General features: G+C 39.4%; 1 protein-coding gene across 1 annotated transcript; it reads right to left on the reverse strand.

The window, feature by feature from the left end:
* Positions 1–432: 432 nt before the first annotated feature.
* Positions 433–20183, reverse strand: slc35b4 (solute carrier family 35 member B4). Its single transcript, XM_052034227.1, has 10 exons — positions 19813–20183; positions 16263–16376; positions 15647–15749; positions 14923–14972; positions 13864–13945; positions 10994–11054; positions 7208–7317; positions 6029–6104; positions 4849–4924; positions 433–3918 (listed from the first exon to the last, which is right to left on the reverse strand). Exons 1-10 carry the CDS (start codon positions 19887–19889, stop codon positions 3681–3683), a joined length of 987 nt encoding a protein of 328 aa, XP_051890187.1. The 5' UTR covers positions 19890–20183; the 3' UTR covers positions 433–3680.
* Positions 20184–20217: the final 34 nt, after the last annotated feature.

Below are 20217 nucleotides of genomic sequence, written 5' to 3' on the forward strand. Positions count from 1 at the left end.
TTAGTCACAAACTACACTTTTCTAGCAGAGGTGTAATATTCATGGGCTAAGTGAGTCTTTCAGGGAACAACATCAAGTGAGACCAAGAACAATGACTTTCTAAATCTCCATTCAATAAATTGCTCATTCAAGCCACACAAGTGCAACAATTAGGTACTACCTGGGTTCCAAACATAGGTATGGAATTCCTGCTTGCAAGCAGATGAATTCAACTATATGGATTTGGATGCACTGAAACTCCCATCCATCCTATTAGATAGGATAAGCTTAAAACAACCAACATTGTTTGGGAAGTGGATGGACCATGGATGGAATATAGGTGTCAGGAGTATGAGGATGATGCTGCACTATCACATGGGCTCAAGATTTGCAAACCAAGACCAAAATCGGACAGGGTGCCAACATTAGACGGAAACAAACTGAAAGAGGAAATGGAAAAGAATGCATTTTATTGAGGAAAGAAGTAACTGCATCACAAGCTACAGCAGGATGCTCAGATACTGAGCTCAAAACAGAGGTCTGATCAATGCACACACTTTAGACAAACAGGTACCCTCCCAAAGCAATATGCAATACTTTTAATAGCAGCCCTATCAAGGCAAAGACTCTTCCACTAAACTGTTGCAGAGGGTTAAATGTTAAGAACTTTCATCACCTACTCTTAAGTGATGTGTTAAAAATTTACTGCCAGAGGCAGCCAATGATGTGCAAAGGTTGCCTTGGTTTAATGTCATAAATAAGGAATACCTCCCCATTTACTCCATGACTGGGGCAGCGGGTGGTTTTATATATAAAAATGCTCCCAGACAGCACTTTCAAAGCACATCAATCACGGTAACTAAAGAACCAGAAAATATAGTTGTACCATCGCTCTTTGGTTACTGATTTTATATTATTTAACTTGCAAGATTCACCGGGGAGATGGAGAGTGATAGAGCATATAATCGTTTTTCCATTCCAGCAAATTGCTCACATTAAACAGAAAAGGAATCAATAAATAATTAATAAAATCTCAAGTGTCAGCATTTCTGAAGACACCAGCCTGTCTACAGATGTCAAAATACTTACAGGTATTGTTCATTTCCATGGAAATACTTAAGCATTTCACATAATGAATTACTTTTGAAGTGCAGTAGCTGCCATGTAGGCCTTCACGCACCTCCCCATCCCCTTCTCAATCTTCATAACATTCAGAGTTGCATTGTGATTCAGCTTTGTTATTAAACGTTTTCTAATTAAACTATGAAACTGGGGAGGGAAGGGGTGCTTTCTTATGATACCCTGGGTTCTTTGTTTGTTGCCCCATCCACAGGTTCTGATGTGGCTCACCATACTAACATTCTAAAATACCTTTTCGCTGCTACTCAGCAAGGTGGGATTCCATTCACCTGTTTCAATGCATCACCTGGAATGGATTCTCCTGTTGGATCGCCTGATGTTTCTGCAGCAACACCCCACACACCCACCCAAAAGGTCTGACTCTTAGGCCCCTTCTACTTTTCATCCAATCATCCAAAAACTGTTTTCCCCACATGTAAGTGGTGACACATCAGACTGCCTGATCCACAGGACTGGCTGCTCTGAAATTTCCTCCAAACAAATATTGGGAAGGCTGAAGCCACAGTCTTCATTTCCTGCCACAACTCTGTAGCTTAGCTGCTGAGTTAATCCAACTTCCTGGCAACAATCCAAAACTTAAACAGACTTTTCCCATAACCTTGGAGTTATGAGACTTAGGGACTGTTGTTTTCGGTCTCTGTAACATGCTCAACCCTATGTCTGCCTCAGCTCATCTGCTCCCAAAAATCTTCATCCACATCTTTGTTAACTCCAAGCCTGACTATTCTGACACACTCTGAATTGGCCTCCCTCTTTCTGTCATCTTGAATTTAATGTCATCCAAAACTCCGCTACCTATATTCCACAATCACCCTCATGCTTACACACATCTACTAATTAGGATCAGGCGTAGGCTCCTTGGCCCCTTAAGCCTGCTCCACCATCATAGCTGATATGACTGTAACTGACCTTTTATCCCCTTGTTCATTAAGAATTTATCTATCTCTGCCTTAAAAATATTCAATGACCCCACTTCCACAGTCCTTTGAAAAATAATTCCAAAGACTCATGAACCTCAAAAAAAACTTTTGCCTCATCCTGTGTTAAATGGACAACTCTGTTTTTAAACAGTGACCCCTAGTTCTAGATCCTCCTACAAGAGGAAACATCCTCTCCACAACCATCCTGTCAAGACCCCTCAGGACCTTATGTTTTTAAACTCCAGCAGATACAGTCCTACACTATCCAACCTTCCCTGATAAGAACCGTTACTCCCTGGTTAAGCATCAATTTAACAATTCTCATCCTGGTTTTCAAATCTTTCCATGCCTTTGTCCCTTTCCTTCTTTAATTTCCTCCAGGCCCTCAACCATCCACAATATACATACTTCTCTAATTTTGGTCTTGCAATCACTCCCAAACTTAATTACTATATTAGTGACTTATTGCAGCTGCCGAACTCTGAAATTTCCTCCCTCAACCTTTCTATCTCTCTTCATCCTTTAAGATGATCCTTGGGATCTATGCCTTTAACCAATCTTTTGGTCACCTGCACCAAAATCTCCTTTAGACCTAGTAAAAATTTTTGTTGTAAACACCTTGGTGAGTTTTGGTGTACTAATTGGTACCATACGAATACAAACCATTGACCACATCCTCAAAACTGCCTTTCTAAGTGTTTGAACTTCTTTGTACCCAAGTCTGTTATTGATTATAGGAACACTGAACCAAAGAATGCCATTAACCCCTTAATATTTGTTCTGGTATTTGCTAAAGCTATTGTTGACTTGACAGTTATTCTATCCTTACATTGTTACGAACAGTGACCCCACATTCCTACAGGCTTCATTTCCCCTTAAAAAAAAGAAACTTTCCAGAATCCCAATATTAAGAGGGGAATGAATCTTTGGAATCCTTCACCTGAGGTGGCTCATTATATTCAAATAACTGATATTTAAAAAAATAAGGAATATGTGGTTACTGAATGACACAGCAGATGACAGCCCAAATGGCCAACTCCTGCTATTCCTTTTGCTCTTCTGGATTAGGAGCTCCCTTCCCATCTCAGCAGGTCAGGATTTTTTTTTTAAATTTGAGATTAGGATAAATCTCCCATTTTATAACTTGATATGTTCCAAAGCTATAAGCATCTCAATCACACTTATATAGATATGGAACTTGGTCAAAGTTCTTGAGGCAGTGTATTAAACTCACAGTGCCATCCGGTCCGTCAAAGTTTTAACCCAGCACAGAACCATCTCTTAAAGCAATAAATTTTACTGAAAGTGCAGTCAAAGCATCTACTTTTTTTTTTATGTACAAATCTTACTATGCAACTTTTAAGCGTCATTTTGAACAATTATGGTTCTGTGTCTTTTTGACAGCAGATCTGCTTTATGCATCATTTACACACTTACCTGGTCTAAAGTTCAGAAAGGGGAGGGAGCAGACAAAAATAGAGTTTTCACAGGAAAGAAACAATGACATTTATTCTGGATAAATGCCGACTTCCCTAAAAAGAAAGTATTCTGGAAGAATACCTGAAGACCACCCAGTCTCTGTTAAACCACTGGGTATCCTATATAACTGCTTTGGATTTCGACTCATTCCCCAGGAGAAAACTACTGTTCCTTTCTCCTTCTGTGCAGGAGCGGCTTGAAATTTTTCCAAACTTCAGCATAAGTGAGCGTTCCAACAAAGACTACCGATGTCCCAATCCAGTGCCAGAAGGTGAAGGGATTCTTGAAGTAAATTATGGAGAAGATCAGACTGGTAAATTTGCGAAGCGTCACCACAAGCGTGACTGTTAGGGATGTGCACTCTGTTGTCAAAATAAACACACCACGAATGCAAACATATCTGGAATGGCAAAGTTAAGGATAAGAAATAACATTCATTTCTTGCAAGAGGCAGTGAGGGAAAGGATACTTGTTGTTGCATTCAATCTGAATGACCACAATACGTGGGGCCGGAAGAATGGAATGAGGTTCAGTTTCTGGTGAGAGCTTGAGACGTTCTTCAGGAAGTTGGGACCATTACGATTTGATCAGGAACCAAAATAACATGGACATGACAGAAATTGTTCAAAGGATTATTCAAAGTGAGGGGAGACATGATAGAGGTATACAAAATATTAAGAGGAATAGATAAAGTAGACAGCCAGTGCCTCTTTCCCAGGGTACCAATGCTCAATATAAGAGGGCGTGGCTTTAAAGTAATGGATGGGAATTTCAAGGGAGATATCAGAGGGAGGTTTTTTACCCAGAGAGTGGTTGGTGCATGGAATGTGCTGCCTGGGATAGTGGTGGAGGCAAGTACGTTGGTCAAGTTCAAAAGATTGTTAGATAAGCATATGAAGGAATTTAAAATAGGGGGATACGTGGGAGGAAGGGGTTAGATAGTGTCAGGCATGGTTTAAAGGTCGGCACAACATGGTGGGCCGAAGGGCCTGTATTGTGCTATGGTTCTACGGAAAGTGGAATTTGGCACCTGAGGCAACAATGCAGAAGGAAAAGACACTGCAGAAAATTTGCTTTCTACCTAGGTTTGGGAAATATGAAGGCACAATTCATCATCATTTACATCACCAAAACTCCTTAGGGGATGGGAGGGGATTGTTACAGCATTTCATTTCACTTTATATCACTAGCAGAAGCTACCATTTTGTCGTCATTTCTGTCCTCTTGCTGTACAATTCCAAACCCACCTCCCTCCGAGTCAGGATATCCTCCTTCTACCAAAGGTAGCTGCCGAAGTATCAGAATGGATCTTAAACGTTGAAAAGGATACTGAGTTAGAACATTCATCATGAGGTAAAACCACATAATTGGTATGGTTACTCCCAGGGGTACAAGTTCAATCGATTCTATTAAACAAATATGGAAAAAAAAAGCAGTGTCACAATCCTGTGTCAGGTTTCTAACAGTATATGGATGTACAAGATGAAACAAAACTATAAAAGACATGTAGGAGTACACAGAATTTTACAGCAGAAACAAGCATTTGGCAAACAGGTCTTTGCCAGAGTTTATGTTCCACATGAGCCTCCTCACACTTCACATCATTTTACTCATCATGGTATCTTTATTTCTTTCTTCCTCATTTAGTTACCTGGTAACTCCTTAAGTGCGTTTATACAATTTGTTTCAACTACAAATGGTTGCACATCCTAACTACTCTTTGGATAAAAATAATCTCCTCTTGAATTCATTACTGAATTTAGCAGCAATTATCTCATAGTTAAGGCCCCTAATTTTTGACATCTGTGATAATGGAAAAACCTGCCCTGCATTTACGAATAAAACCATTTTATAAATTTATAAACTCTCTCTCTCATCTCATCAGTTATTTTCAGGTGGAAAAGACTGTGGTTGTACCCCCTCATTTCTGGTAATATCATAATGCACTCTCCAGTTCTCCTACTTTTGTTTTGAAAGAATGGGACAAGAATTGTGCATAGGATTCTTAAGCATGATCCAACACAAACAAAACAGTCACTTGTTACTCACTTTATGGTATCCATTATACCATACAGACACCATCCAAAATGAATTCTTGAGTGCCCATGATGTTGTTTCTATAAATTACTGGGGTCCAATAACGAGTTGTTAACTTGCAAGTCACTCCTAGTATTATTTGAAATGGAAATCAGATCAAGGTCTTAGATTTGATTCCAGCCTGTAGCTCACTCCCAGTGGTGGTAGGATCTACTCAAGTGTGGTTTTCCTTTTCAATTTTCATTCTCACCAGATGCTCTAATTTCTCTCCACTGTCAGTTCAGATTGGGATTAGAAAACCCAGCTAATGAGATGCCCAATTCAACCTCTAACACTTAACTCTACTCAAAATTGTGCCCTTCACTAATACAATATGCCTCAGAAGTCAAGCTAAATCATTTTGTAAGTATTATTTTGTTTTCTAAATTAAATTTAAGTATAATATATTGTAAAAATTTTAAAAAGGCACTCACTAGACTGGCTGAAGAGAATCCCATGATTGTAGATGTCGGATACAAACAAGAGGAAGGCAGGTAATGGCAGGAAATGCTGAGTGGAGAGAAAGATAACAGTTGAGTAAGGGACATGCAGCATCTAAATCTGAATTAGTACAAGAGCTTTGGGGGTAGCCTGAGTGAAAGCCAAGAGCATGTCCCATGTCCTTTTGAGGATACACACAATATTGGTTTGTAAAAGACAAAAATTGGACCATGACAAAATGTCTCAAGCTGTAGAGAAAGAGATCTTTGGAAAACCTCTATTGCAATACTGGAGACTCACTGTCAAGGATCCCTGGATGGCCCAAGGTACTTATGACCTATAATCACTGATGTATGACAATCAGTGTAGAATTTTGCACAGCAAGATACCACAAAGAATAACCATCTAACAACCAGCTAATTGGTGTCAACGTGCTAAGGAGAATCACTCTGCTCTTGAAAATAGAGTAAAAGGAACTTTTTACATTCACACAACATGGCAGTTAGAAATCTACTTAATGTTCTCCTGAAAACTGATACTTCTGAGAAGAGGGCATTCTCTCAGCCCTCCACTGCAACCCCAGCCAAGATTAGGCATTCTGGACTGGGACCAGGAGGTCAGAATGTCCTCCCTAATTTTTTCATTATGCAAACACTTATCTTGTGCAAATAACTTTCCAATTTGATTGCACAGCAGTGAATAACAAAAGTACAGCTGTTTCCTGAACAATATAGCTATCATCTATGTTTGAATAAATGGCCATGCATGCCACAGCTTGTATTAATATCAAACTTAATTCACTGATAAAGGTCATGTGTATTAATATTGAAACTATCCTCAGCCTTCACTTTATGTATCACTACAGCAACTTATATTGAAAAGTTTCTTACAATAATTACTGCTGACAAAATTACAACAATAAAAATGGACCTTGCTGCCATATCCTACGGTTAAACAAGTTGTTTGTGGTCACGTTTACAATCTACAAATCAGATAAATCTTTGCTTTTCCCATTTACAAAGTAAATTGACCTTGATAAACTTTTCTAAACTTAACCTTATGAGGTTCTTCACGCTTTCAAAAACAGGCTTTTCAGAACATAGAACATCCTTTTCTCTACTCGTCACCTAAATCAGAAGCAAACCATTATTGGCATTAGAAATGGCACTCACGTTATAAAATAGTGCCTCCTTAGAGTGCTTCCCATACTGCTTATATAACATCTCTTGAAAGATGCCCATTCTAGCTGACATGAAAAGTGCAAAGGTTAGCATAGCAATACCTGAGGAAAGAGAAAATAATTGGTTTCATTAATATTGTAGAACAGATTAAGATATTTAGCACTACACAAGAGAAAAATTACTGATGGACCACCCACTAGCACTTGATAAATTATTTAGTTAGAAAAATCTTAAATTCTAAAACCCTGCACCACATGAACAAGTGACAGTGTGGAACTATACACAGTGGGGTATCCAAAATCTTGATTTCATAAGCACTTGGAGATCATATACAAGAGGGTTTATATCCATATTTCCATTAAATTTTACATGCCTCGGGTTGTTAATCCATCAGTGTTTGAAGCTCTCTACACCAGAGTGAGAAACTGAAGAGAGGCAGGATATGGTGGCCAATCAATATGTTCAAACTGTCTTGCAGTCAAGGTCAGCCAGCACTGTGAAAACCAGAGTCTAAAGCTATCGCCTATTTGGTCCATAACGTTCACTATACTGGGAGATAATTAGAGAAATCCTTCACTTTAAAATGTGTTTTAGATGGTGGCATGTAAAATGTGAATGGCTATGAAATACAATGTATTTCTGAGACTCAAGATTACAGTCTCTTACTGAGATAGCAAGGAGGGAATTTCACATAAGTTGTAAACCATAATCTGTTCTCAATGTGCAAAAACAAAATTCTCCAAAATTCACATAAAAATCTACCAAAATGTTGAAAATCTTCAATAAATAGTTACAATTAGTAAAATTGGAAAGATGTGATGGAGGACTTTGTTTAGTTGCATCTTGGAAATGAAAGTCATTGTGCTCTGATCTGAACACACTTGAATCTTCTGATGGACCTGACTGAATCCAACCCCTTTGGATGCTCTTGGAGAGATAAATAAACCCAACTTGATTGATTTATGTACGTGACAAACAAATTTCCATCCACTGATTGAGCAGTGATGATGGGCAGAATGCATTACACCACTACTGAAGGTTCGGAACTAGCCTGGTTACTTGAGTCAACTGTATTCCTTTCTGGGACATGAGTTTTAACACTTGCCTATTCAGCATATTTGTGGTCTTCTTTCAATACTTGCTCAATATACTGGGCCATAGAAAAGCTATTCACCATCTCCATTCTTCAAACTTGCACAAATTATTGTTTATTTTAATTGGATCTTCTGTATACAAGTTGGAACATAGAACAGTACAGCACAGGAACAGACCCTTCGGCCCATAATGTTGTGCCAAACTAATTAAATTAATGACACCTAATTAAACAAATCCCTGACGCATGCTCATGGTCCATATCCCTCCATTCCCTGCATATTCATGTGCCTATCTAAGAGCCTCTTAAATGCCTTTATCATATTTGCCTCAATTACCACCCCTGGCAGCACATTCCAGGCAACCACACATTTCCTTTGAACTTTCCCCCTCTCATCTTAAGTGCATGCCCTCTAGTATTAGACATTTCAACCCAGGGAAAAAGATACCAGCTGTCTGCACTTATCTATGCCTCTCATAATTTTATAAACCTCTATCAGGTCTCCTCTCAGCCTCCACCACTTCAAAGAAAACAATTCCTCTGCCCAACCTCGAATCCAGGCAGCTTCGTGCTAAATCTCTTCTGTACCCTCTCCAAAGCCTCCACATCCTTCCTAATGGGGCAACCAGAATTGATTGCAATACTCCAGATACAGCCTAACCAGAGTTTTATAAAGCTCAATGCAACTTCCTGGCTCTTGAACTCAGTGCCTCAAGTAATAAAGGCAAGCATGCCATGTGCCTTATTTACCACCCTATCAACTTGTGCAGCCACTTTCAGGGAGCCATGGTAATAGTGTTAGCTGTGACTCAGTTGTTAGCACTTTTGCCTGAGTCAGAAGGTTGTAAGTTCAAGGCCCACTGTTAAAAGGCGACTGACCCCAAAACATGAACTCTGTTTTTCTTTCTCCACAGGTGTTGCTAAATCTCCTGAGTATTTTTTGCAAATTCTGTTTTTATTCCAACTCTTCTATTGATGTGTTCTTCACAATTCCCATTCTGATATTAAACCAACATATAATACAAGCTTTTCCATCTGTTCAACTGCATCCACTCCAGCATCTTCAATGATCATAATGAACATCTGTAATAAGCCACTCAAGCAAACATTTTAATTGTCTGATTGCTTACTTTTCTACACTGGCAGCCAACTCTGAAAAGCTCTCATTCTGCACTCCTCTCATGTGGTTCCTGCTACGTGCCAACTCCTTCTCAATCTGCAATTTGCTCTTTCAAATGAAATCTTGTTCTTTTTCTGTGAGCCTGTACAGCATATGGTGCAACCTCCCATCTTGTGTCCCACATGGGCTGCCTGCCTTCTTCTGAGACATACCCTTTCTCTCTTTTCTAAAGTGCATTGCCACTGTGCAAAATCCAGGACCATCTTGTCACATTGCTCCAAGCCCATATGTCACACTTTCAGAATCTAGGTGCTCAGAATAAGACCCCTATCAATAACCATCGAGGACATTTTCAAGAGGTGGTGCGTCAACAAGGCAGCATCCATCACTAAGGACCCTCACCATCCAGGACATGCCCTCTCCTCGTTACTACCATCAGGGAGGAGGTACAGGAGCCCAAAGACCCACTCTCAATGATTCAAGAACAGTTTCTTGCCCTCTGCCAGCAGATTTCTGAGTGCTTTATGAACCATGAACTCTACCTTGTTATTCCTTTTTTTTCTGCACTATTTATTTATTTTTGTAACTTATAGTAATTTTGTCTTTGCATTGTACTGCTGCCATGAAACAACAAATTTCACATCATAAGTCAGTGATAATAATTCTGATTCTGTTTCAATTACTGGCACTGCATTGCACCATCACTGAGTCTCAATCATAGATGCCAAGTTACATCTCTCTCACATTTAAAGAGCTTTACTTTGTGCATGTATTGACAGAATAAGAAAAAAAACAAATCCAGTCATGAAATGCTTGAGTGCGAGTGGGCCTCAACCTCCGGAAATCCATTAGAAATCTTCCCATCTCTTTATGTTTAAGACACTGCTTCCTTGACCTACCTTTTACACCCCGGCCCCATTAGTTCTTCAAGTGGCTCAGTGTCAAGATATTGTCTCATAAAACATCTGAAGATGTTTTATTATGTTAAAGGTGCCATTCAAATTACTTTAGAAACAAATATTAATTGAAAAAATATTCTTGGACCTCAGATAAATGACCATTTTGATTTCTGGTGTCAGATTGCAGCAAGAGTTCCACTACCTTGGCAACATCACTGCAACATCTACATGGGAGCTTTCTGATCTATGGTGGGGAGTGGAGGGGGTGGGGAAACAAATCAGGACTGTTGTCAGAGACAGGAATGTTAACCTATTTTAATCTTATATTAATCGTGAAGCCCCAAGTGAAAAAACTGTGAAAGAATCCTGTATTCCATCCACAGAAGTGAAAATAAAATCCAACTTATAAAGACACATAAAATATTCAAGCATCTTTGGTAAGGTTAAAACCCCAAGTACAGGTACAGAATTTCTGCAGAGCTACCACACAGAAATGACCCAAATGGTCTTAACCAGTGTTTATGCTGTACGTGAGCTTCTCTGATTTTACTTTATCTTCCCTATTTGCATTTTCTTAGATTCCTTTCTCCATCATGCATTCACTTAACATCCCCTTAATATAATGATATAATCAAGATGAATTTCACAGCAATGTATTGCCTTACCTATCAACCACTGTATTAATGCATATAAACTGCCATCGTCAGACACACTTGTATGCGAAGACTGAAATAAAGAAAAAGAAATGGTAATTATAGTTGTATAGTTTTACACAAAAATCTGCCCAAACCTTCATGTACGCTGTGGACTGAAGGGCCTGTTTCTATGCCGTACAATTCTATGAATCCAACTGTTGTACTATAAACTAGTTGCACCTTGGCACAACTGGGAACATAGAGCATAGAACAGTAAAGTACAGGAAGAGGCCTTTTGACCCACGATGCTTGCACCGAATATGATGTCAAATTAAACTAATTCGTTTCTGGCTGCACATGATCAATATCCTTCCATTCCCTGCAGATTCATCTGTTTTATCTAAAAGCCTCTTAAACGCCACTATCCTATCTGCGTCCATCACCACCCCTGGCAGCCTGTTCCAGGCACCTACCACTCTGTGTAAAAAAAACTTGCTCCACATATCTCGTCTAAACTTCCCCCTCTCATCTTAAATGCATGTCCTCTAGTATTTGATATTTCTACCCTGGGAAAAAGATTCTGAACGTCTAACCTATCTATGCCTCTCAATTTTTATAAACTTCCATCAGGTCTCCCCTCAGCCTCTGATTCTCCAGAGAAAACAACCCAAGTTTGTCCAACTTCTCCTTATAGCTCATACCCTCTAATCCAGGCAGCATCCAGGTAAACCTCTTCTGTACCTTTTCCAAAGCCTCCACATATGTCCTGTAACAGTGCAACCAGAATTGCACACAATAATCCAAGTGTGGCCTAACTAATGTTTTATATAGCTGCAATGTGACTTCCTTACTCTTATACTTAATGCCCCAACCAATGAAGGCAAGCATGACACCTTTCTACTTGGCATGGCCACTAACTGTTGATCTGAAACATTAACCCCATTTCACTCTCCACAGATGCTGTCTGATCTACAGAGTATTTTCAGCATTTTATGATTTTATTTTAAATTTCTGGCATCTAGTTTTTCACTTTGAGCCCTTCAAAGGGAATTTGTGCTGTGAAGTGTTTATGTCTGAAGCATTTTCACATGTGTTGCCATATACATTTTTATCTTTATCTTTCTGAAAAAAATAAGGCTGGTAACCCAGCTGAATGCTGCACCATCAGAGCAGTTACAGGGTAAGAGACGTGACCAAGGCAACCAAAAAATTGCTGCAGACACGAATGAGTGGCTCAAAAGCAGGAGACCGGAGTCTGAATGCTTTGTAACTGTCATCTGAACCCTTGGATAAGATTACAACCTTGAAATCACTCCAGGGGATTTAAAAATAATAACTGTAGAAATGTCAAGTGTCTTCAGTTCTGTATCAATTGCACAGGAAAGGGCCAATCTGAATTTTGTGTTTGCTTAGCTCATTCACACACACTGACTGTTAACCCTTTGCACCTACTGATAGGCTCAGGTACATTACCATTCCCATGGTCAACTGCGAGCATCATTCAATATATTACCTTGGAGTTAAATGGAGACTGGCTGATTTTTTTCCCCTCAGTGCCAAGAATACTAAGGAGTCAAGAGAGGTGGATAACTGGTGGCTGAGGATCAGCCTCAGGTTATGTGCCTAACCAAATTCTGGATAGGAAAATAAGGCAACCCAGGTGTGGGAGTAGGAAGGACGAAATGAGTGCTCTTAGTCTGAGCCCACAGAACATATTTATAATGGATAAGAGAATGGGGGTGAAGAAAAAGACCAAAGAGCAGAACAGAAATGAGGGAAAAATTAGATTAAGCAGTTGACAGCAAATAGATTAAATAAGTTGCTCTGTTGAAAAGCAAAGTGTGTCATTGGGTTCAAGATTGAATATCATAAGTATTCAGCAGTGAAAAGATTGATGGGTATATCAGAGCTTTCAAAACAGGTACAATCGAGTGGATCAGGTTTATTGTTCCGAGTTCTCGACTTTTCCAAATTCCATTCTTCAGGGCAGGTCTGTCAGTTCAAGATAAGCCCTCGCACTCAAGCACTGAGGTACATGCACACAAAGTCCCAAGGCATTTGCGCATACACACACACATTCCCCACCGTTAATGAAAATGACTGAACCCTTACCCAAAGAGGGAAGGGCTGGATGAGGATGTGGAAGAAAATAAATTTCACACTTAAGAAGTAACAGCATTACATTGTTAAATGAGAACTGAGGTTCTCCATGTGTAGCACCCAAAATGCAGCAGAGCATGACTTTATTTAGATTGTTAAAGTGCAACTTCAAACGTGAAGCTGAAATATATTACAAGTTAAATAAGCAGATATAGATTTCTAAACACAAAAAGCATCAAAGGGTACTTGGAGAGATCAGGAACATGCTATCAAGATAGAGGACCAGCCTCAATCAGGTTGAATGGCAGACCAAACTCCAAAGGCCGAAAACCCGCCCCCTACTCCTACTTTGCTGTTTCTAGAAACCCTGTGGGTGCATCACACCTACCTCTCCTCTGCAATTACTATTACCAGCATGTTATTTTTAAATTCTTCTTGAAAGGGTATAAAGATTTCACTTGATTAAACAGTCGAAAAAGCACCTTTCATAAATTTTGCAATTCTGTCAAATATTGCAGGGATGCACGAGATGGTACACAGGAGACAATAATACACCAATGATTTGAAAAAAAACTACTCAATCAGTTCCACCCTCTTCTGCCTTTTGCCCATAACACTTCAGATTTTCATTTCAAAGGTCTGATAATGCTGTGAAGCATTTTGGACATTTTCTTGCTATAAAATTGGTACATAAATGGAAGTTATGTTATTGTGTATTTTCATTTTCCTTTTGAAAGTTACTATTGAATCAGTTTACATTACCTTCCAGATAAACTTATGCATAAATTTCAAGGTCTTACCACTTGTTTTGCTGACATAAAAGTACAGATAAATATCCCCAGAGAAACCAGAGCAATTGAAATATACTTTGCAACTGTGTATCTGTGAAAGAGGAGAAACAAAAAGCAAAAAAATCTTGTTTAACAGCACAACAATTTATTAGTTTAAAACTGCTTATGTCGACACTGGTTACAGAGTGGACTGTAATTTTGCCTTCCACTCACTCCTTGCTCACACACTCAATGATTTAGAAACAGCTTCTTCCCCTCTGCTATCAGATTTCTGATCAGCCATGAACCCACGAACACTACCTCATCATTTTATGTCTTTGCACTGTACTGCTGCCGCAAAACAACAAATTTCACCTCATTTAAGTTAGTGATAACAAATCTGATTCTGATTACAAGGAGCCTCAAATTAGATGCACCACATCAAACCAAGAGCACTGCAGAGGTCCCGCATTTAAAAATGGAACCTAAACTGAACCAGCCTATTAATTCTTATAATTAGCTTTCAGAGCATTTGAATCAATGAAGGGCCAGCATTTACTACCCATTTTCTGGATGCCTCAAGTTGGTGATGTTCGTAAGCTTCAATCACTGGATACAACTGAGTGTCCTGCTAGCTCACTCTAGCTGACATTTAAAAGTTGACTACATTGGTGTAAAACTAGAGTTACACAGAGAATAGACAGGCCAGTGTTTTCTCCAAAGGTGAGTGGAATCCTAGCCAATATTAATCCCTCAACCAATATAATTAAAATGAACTGTAGGGTTTGGCATGTTACAATGTGAAAATTACCTTACAATGCAGCCATTCATTACCATAACCACTACAGTGTAAAACATTTCAATGGTTGTAAAATACCTTGATAATTAAAAAAGCACTGCATTCCTGCCAGGTCTTTATTCTAATTTTCTTTATCCAAACACTGAGAGCAGTCTTTTTTGTTTCTTCCTAAGTTACATTCAAAATTCTCAAAGCTGCTCACTCTCAACTGTTTTGCCTATAGTATTGCAAATGACGCTGACTTGATCAGTACACACAGAGAGAAAACAGGCAGAATAATAAAAACTGACCTTTTCTTTAAAATGACAATTCCCAGTATCATGTTGGCTATCAGAGAGCCCTGAAAAATAAAAATGCGATGTAACTTCTACTTATACAATTGCTCTCTCTTTTCTGAGAACATGCATTTAATAGACTGTTACAACTGACTAAGATCGGTCTGCGTATCAATCAGCCCTTGAAGAAACTACTGTTATTGGGATACTCATATTCTACAATTCAATGATTTGCTTCCCTATTTATCAACCAATGACCATCTTGGAATAAAACCCTGGAATGAAGGAATTCATGCTTCTTTCACCAACTGCTGCATCATTAATGCAGGGATAGCATCTGGAGGTAGCAGAGCCTAAACTGAATGATGGCCGCAGTTCCCTTGTGACCACAGGGATATTACGTGTGGAATAAAGTTTTTTTTTATATAATTTTTACAATATTCTTAAAAGATGAGATTGAACTCTAGATTTGTGGTTCAATTGGATATCACACTGAAGTTACACAAACTTCCGTGGGAAGTGTTATCTGGTGTTCAAGAGACATCCATGCTGAAGGCAAAATTCATTAGAAAGCAGAAGTGGCCTTAATGGGTCAAAAGGCTTTATTCATCTGTTATCTGTATTTTCTGTCCTATATGCAAAATGATACGTATACAGTGCTCAGGCACAAACCTTTCGTGCTTTCATGGACTTTAATTTCATTATTTGTTTTTATATTGATAGGTAAGAAACTACTTACTGATCTGAAGATCATGTGCAAAGGCATTGGAATATTGAAGTTGAGGGCATAATTATTAACCACACTCACAATGAAAAACATGGACACCATAATGAAATAGTTCCTGTGTGAAAAAAGAAAGAAGAAAACAGTGAAAAGATTAAATTTAACATGAAGAGTAATTGCTTCATCTACCATCCCACAAAAGATTACCAATGCTGACTGCGGTAGGGGGAAATTCTCCAACAAACATTTAAATGGAAAAACAAGATAATGTACTTCTCAGGAATTAAAAAGAACTGCAAGACATCTGGAAGCTTCTTAGACTATACCCCCACTCTCTTCCCTGAGGCAAGAGGTTGAGAGAGACATTTCAAGAGCCTAAAGTCTAGGCAGATTCCCAAAGACTAGATTCCCAAAGAAAATCTAGGTACTCCCCCAAATAGCAGAGTGATTAACTATTGGGACCATGCAAGAGACCAGATTGAAAGGAACATGGACCTGACACCTGCAAAAATTACACAGATGGCAAGGCTACAGAAAGGTGCAAACAACAAAGAGCATTTTGAAACATGAATTCCAATTACCCTTAGACGAACTAATACTCAACCCTCCAATGAAAGAATTTTTCCGGTACCTTAAAGGAATTGCCCGGGGCTTCATGAGAAAGCGAGCTTGAAAGATTAAGCCTTCCAATGCTATAAACAAGAACTGCCCAAATGTCACAATGTTCCCACATCCTGGAAAATCCCTGGAAAAAGAAAATTTTTAAACTACAATTGTTGAAACTGATGGTTTAGCAGCTAATTCTGACAACCTGGACTTTTTCTTATATCAATGGCTTTTCCTATGAAAAAATAGCAGAGAATCAAATTAAATCAATAGCAAATAAGAACAGTAAATTAATGAATTATTTACACTAGACACATAAATGCCTTGATTCAAGAGTTAATACACATTGAAGCTATGGGTTGAAAAGTCACCAGGTCCTGAAAGACTTCATCCCAGGTGTCGAAAGTTAGGTGAGATGGGTGATGCATTGGCTTCAAGTTTCCAAAATTCCCTAGATTTGGGGAAGGATCCAGGAGATTGGAAAATAGGAAATGTATGTCCTTTATTCAAAAAAGGATGCAGAAAATAGGAAGTTACAAACTGGTTAGCTTTAAAACGGTCATGGGGAAAACATTAGAAGTTATTGAAGATGTAGGTCGACTCAGAAAAATTCAAGCAAAGTCAACATGTTTGCAAGAGAGAAATAGTATTTGACCAAGTTATTGAAGTTTTTTGAAGGAGGAACATGTGCTATAGATAAAGAGGAACTGGTGGATGTACGATAATCAGATTTGCAGAAGGCATTCGATTAGATGCTGTGGAAAATAAAAACTCATATCTAGGAGGTAACATATTGATATGGAGAGAAGATTGGCAGGCAAACAGGAAACTGAGTAGACAAAGCACACCTTTCTCTGGTTGGCAAGATGTAATAAGTGATGTGCCATCAGGATTGGTACTGGAACCTTAACCCTTTATAATTTATATAAATGACTTGGAAGATATGATTGCAAAATTTGTTGTTGACACAATAATAGGTAGGAAAGCAAGTTGTAAGGAAAACAGAAAGAAGTTACAAATTGATATGGAGAAATTAAGGAAATGGGTAAAGGCCTGGGCACTGAAATATAACGTGGGGAAATGTGAAATTTCCCATTTTGACAAGAAGAAAAAAAATCTAAATGGTGAGGGAATACTGGGTTCTGAGATGCAGAAGGATCTTGGTCACCTAGTGGATGATTTGCACAAGGGTAGTTTGCAGGTCCAGCAAGTAAATAGGAAAATTAACAGAATGTTAATGTTTATTGCATGGAGAACTGAATATTTCAGTTATGCTTCAATTATATAGGCACTGCAGAGTACTGGGTACAGTATTTAAGGAAAAATGCAAATACTTTGGAGGCAGTTCAGAAAGTGTTTACTAGATATCTGGAATTGCAAGTTGCCTTATAGGAAAGGTTGGACAGGCTAGGAGTTTAGGAGAGTTTTGAACAAACAAGAGCCTGAGGAGTATTGACAAGGTAGATGTGAAGAGGATGTTTCTTGCACATGAATTGAGAGCTAAGAGATCACCATTTAAAACAAAAAGTTCACTTATCCAAGCCAGAGACGAGGCAATTATTTTTTTCTCTGAGGGCCATGAATCTTTGGAACTCTGTTTCCATTACCCTTTGATCAAGAAATTCTTGATAAGCAAGGGAGCCAAAGGTTACCAGGAACAAGTGGGGATTTGGAATTGAGGTTACAATCAGATCAGCTATGATCTTATTAAATGATTGAGAAGGTTCAAGAGGCTGAGTGGCCTACTCCTGCACTTAATTTGACTGCTTGTTTATACCAGGTAATCAACAAAATTGGAATTAGTCTCAAGGTATCGGCTTCAAGCTCAACAAGATACCTAGAAAGTGATTCCATCTCCCTAACTTTTCCAATCTTAAGGCATATAGTAGCTTCAGGGCAGATCATTCACATTTTCTGACACAAATAAACTGTCATATTAGGATCATAGAAACAGCAGCACAGAAGGAAACGATTCACCACCTTGTTTGTGGAGTTTCAACTGGAGTTAATTACCCCAACCCCATTCCATGGTGCCCTGCACCAATGGATATCCCATACTGAAGTCTGTGGGACATGCGCAACATTGACACCTATTTTTCCTATATCACAAATGTAAACACTTAAAAAAAAAGTTAATTGGCTGCAAAGTTCTCTGGGACACCCCAAGGTCATGAAATTTAAATGGAAGTCTTTACCAACAGTCAAGGAACAAACTCGCTTGATGTTAGTAATGCTGTTTCATATTGTGAATAAAATGTGTGTAGGTATTACCTTCTATCACAACAGACCCAATTTATCATTTACTGAACTTTCTTCTTGTACTACAAAACTCAAGGCAGCCTCTTTACTTTTCCTCAGCTACCCTATCCATGCTAAAACGCAGCAGCTAGGTTGAGGCAGAGATGTAGAATCACTAGTTGATTTTAAATTAGGAAGAGAAAAGTCAAATGCTAAAAATAATTTAAATTCCATTTTAGTTTAAAAAAAGAAGACATTCACGTGTCTTTCATAAGACCAGGATCTTAGAAAGCACTTTACAGCCAAAGTTCTGTAGTAATGTAGAAAATTTGCAGCAAACTTGTGCAGAATAGGATGCCACAGGATGTGTTTTAGGTAATCCAGAATAAATTTGATCAGAGAACTGGGGACAGCTCATGTGCTGTTCTTCAAAAGAGTGTCACAGGTCCTTCCATCCACCTGAACAATAAGCAGGACTCCATTTTCATATCTCATTCAAGTGATGGCACTTCTGACAATGCACCGCTCTCGTACAACACTGGAGTTTAATCTTGTGTTTTTCTGATGAGATGGTAATGCTACCTCTGCACAATTCTGACGCCTTAAGAATTAAATAACGGGTGAAAAATCACATTTGTAGATTACAAAAATAATACAATTTCTCACCAGATGGAAAGCTAGAATAAGCAATCATTCTTACGAGCCATAAAGCAGAAGGTAAACTAAAATTGTTTGGTTAATAATTCAAGAGATTTCCAGATTCCAAAACCAAATAAATAATATTAACCATTATATGATTGTGCTCACTGGCCAATTCAAGAGTCGCAGAAACATATAGAAGGCCAAAACTCTGATACAGCAACATAGTCAAGTGTGGATTCAAGATATTCAGCATTGCCACTGACACTGTCAGGCTATTGCCCTCAACTGCTCAGTCAAAGCTGGTGGAGAGCCATCACAGAACACAGGCTGAAGCTCACAAGGAAGCAAAACATGTCTTAGCCTTCATGTGTCCCACTCACAGATCGGGTCTTCTCCTGCATCACAAAGTGACTAACTTTGTTCCAAAACCTTTCATCTGTCAAAATGTTAGACAGCATCCTCTCAGTCTTGGAGAGCGAAGGGGCTGCAGATGCTGGGATCCGTTTTCTGCTCCTCTCAGCCTTAACCAACTATCAATGGGAACAAGCCTGACCACAAGGATCACCTGGCCACGAATGGAAACAGCCAAAATCCTGTTACCCACTCACTTCCCCCGTGAGGTGACGCCCAGGGCCGGCACCTTGGTGCTCGTCCACCACAAATCAAGGGCATCATTCATCCGCTTGCACCCTCACCTGACCAACAGCTCCAGGAACACAACGTTGCTGCTGCACCCGAGGAACACCAGGCCAATGGCGAAGCCTGGGTGCATGGCGCCCCTCCGCAACGACCTGCGAGGGCTGAAACGATACCCGTGTTGGGCCGCTGCTGAATCCGACTCACGCCCTGCTCCTGCTCCTGCTCCTGCTCCCGCTCCTTCCCTCGCTGCACCAGAAGCGACACGTCTACCGACCAACTATCCCCTCGGTCCTCCCTCACCGGCCCAAAACCGCCCCACTGCGCATGCTTCACTCGCAAGGCGCGCCGGGAGATGTAGTTCGGGTTGCATCGTCACTGTGGGCCGGTGCTCCCAGTGCATGCCGGGACTTGTAGTACAATGTATCCCGCCTCCTTGGTTAAATGCCTGCTTTATAGTTCCC

This window comes from Pristis pectinata, chromosome 19 (genome assembly GCF_009764475.1).
Source record: "Pristis pectinata isolate sPriPec2 chromosome 19, sPriPec2.1.pri, whole genome shotgun sequence".
Lineage (NCBI taxonomy): Eukaryota > Metazoa > Chordata > Chondrichthyes > Rhinopristiformes > Pristidae > Pristis > Pristis pectinata.

What these genes read in the sequence shown, in the direction of transcription:
- slc35b4 (XM_052034227.1), bottom strand. Translation starts at nt 19,889, where the DNA reads ATGCACCCAGGCTTCGCCATTGGCCTGGTGTTCCTCGGGTGCAGCAGC. An exon ending in AGGAGGCACTATTTTATAAC is followed by an intron (nt 6,105 to 7,207) that starts GTGAGTGCCATT and finishes CTCTCCACTCAG; the next exon opens with CATTTCCTGCCATTACCTGC. An exon ending in ATGATGAATGTTCTAACTCA is followed by an intron (nt 3,919 to 4,848) that starts GTATCCTTTTCA and finishes TTGCCATTCCAG; the next exon opens with ATATGTTTGCATTCGTGGTG.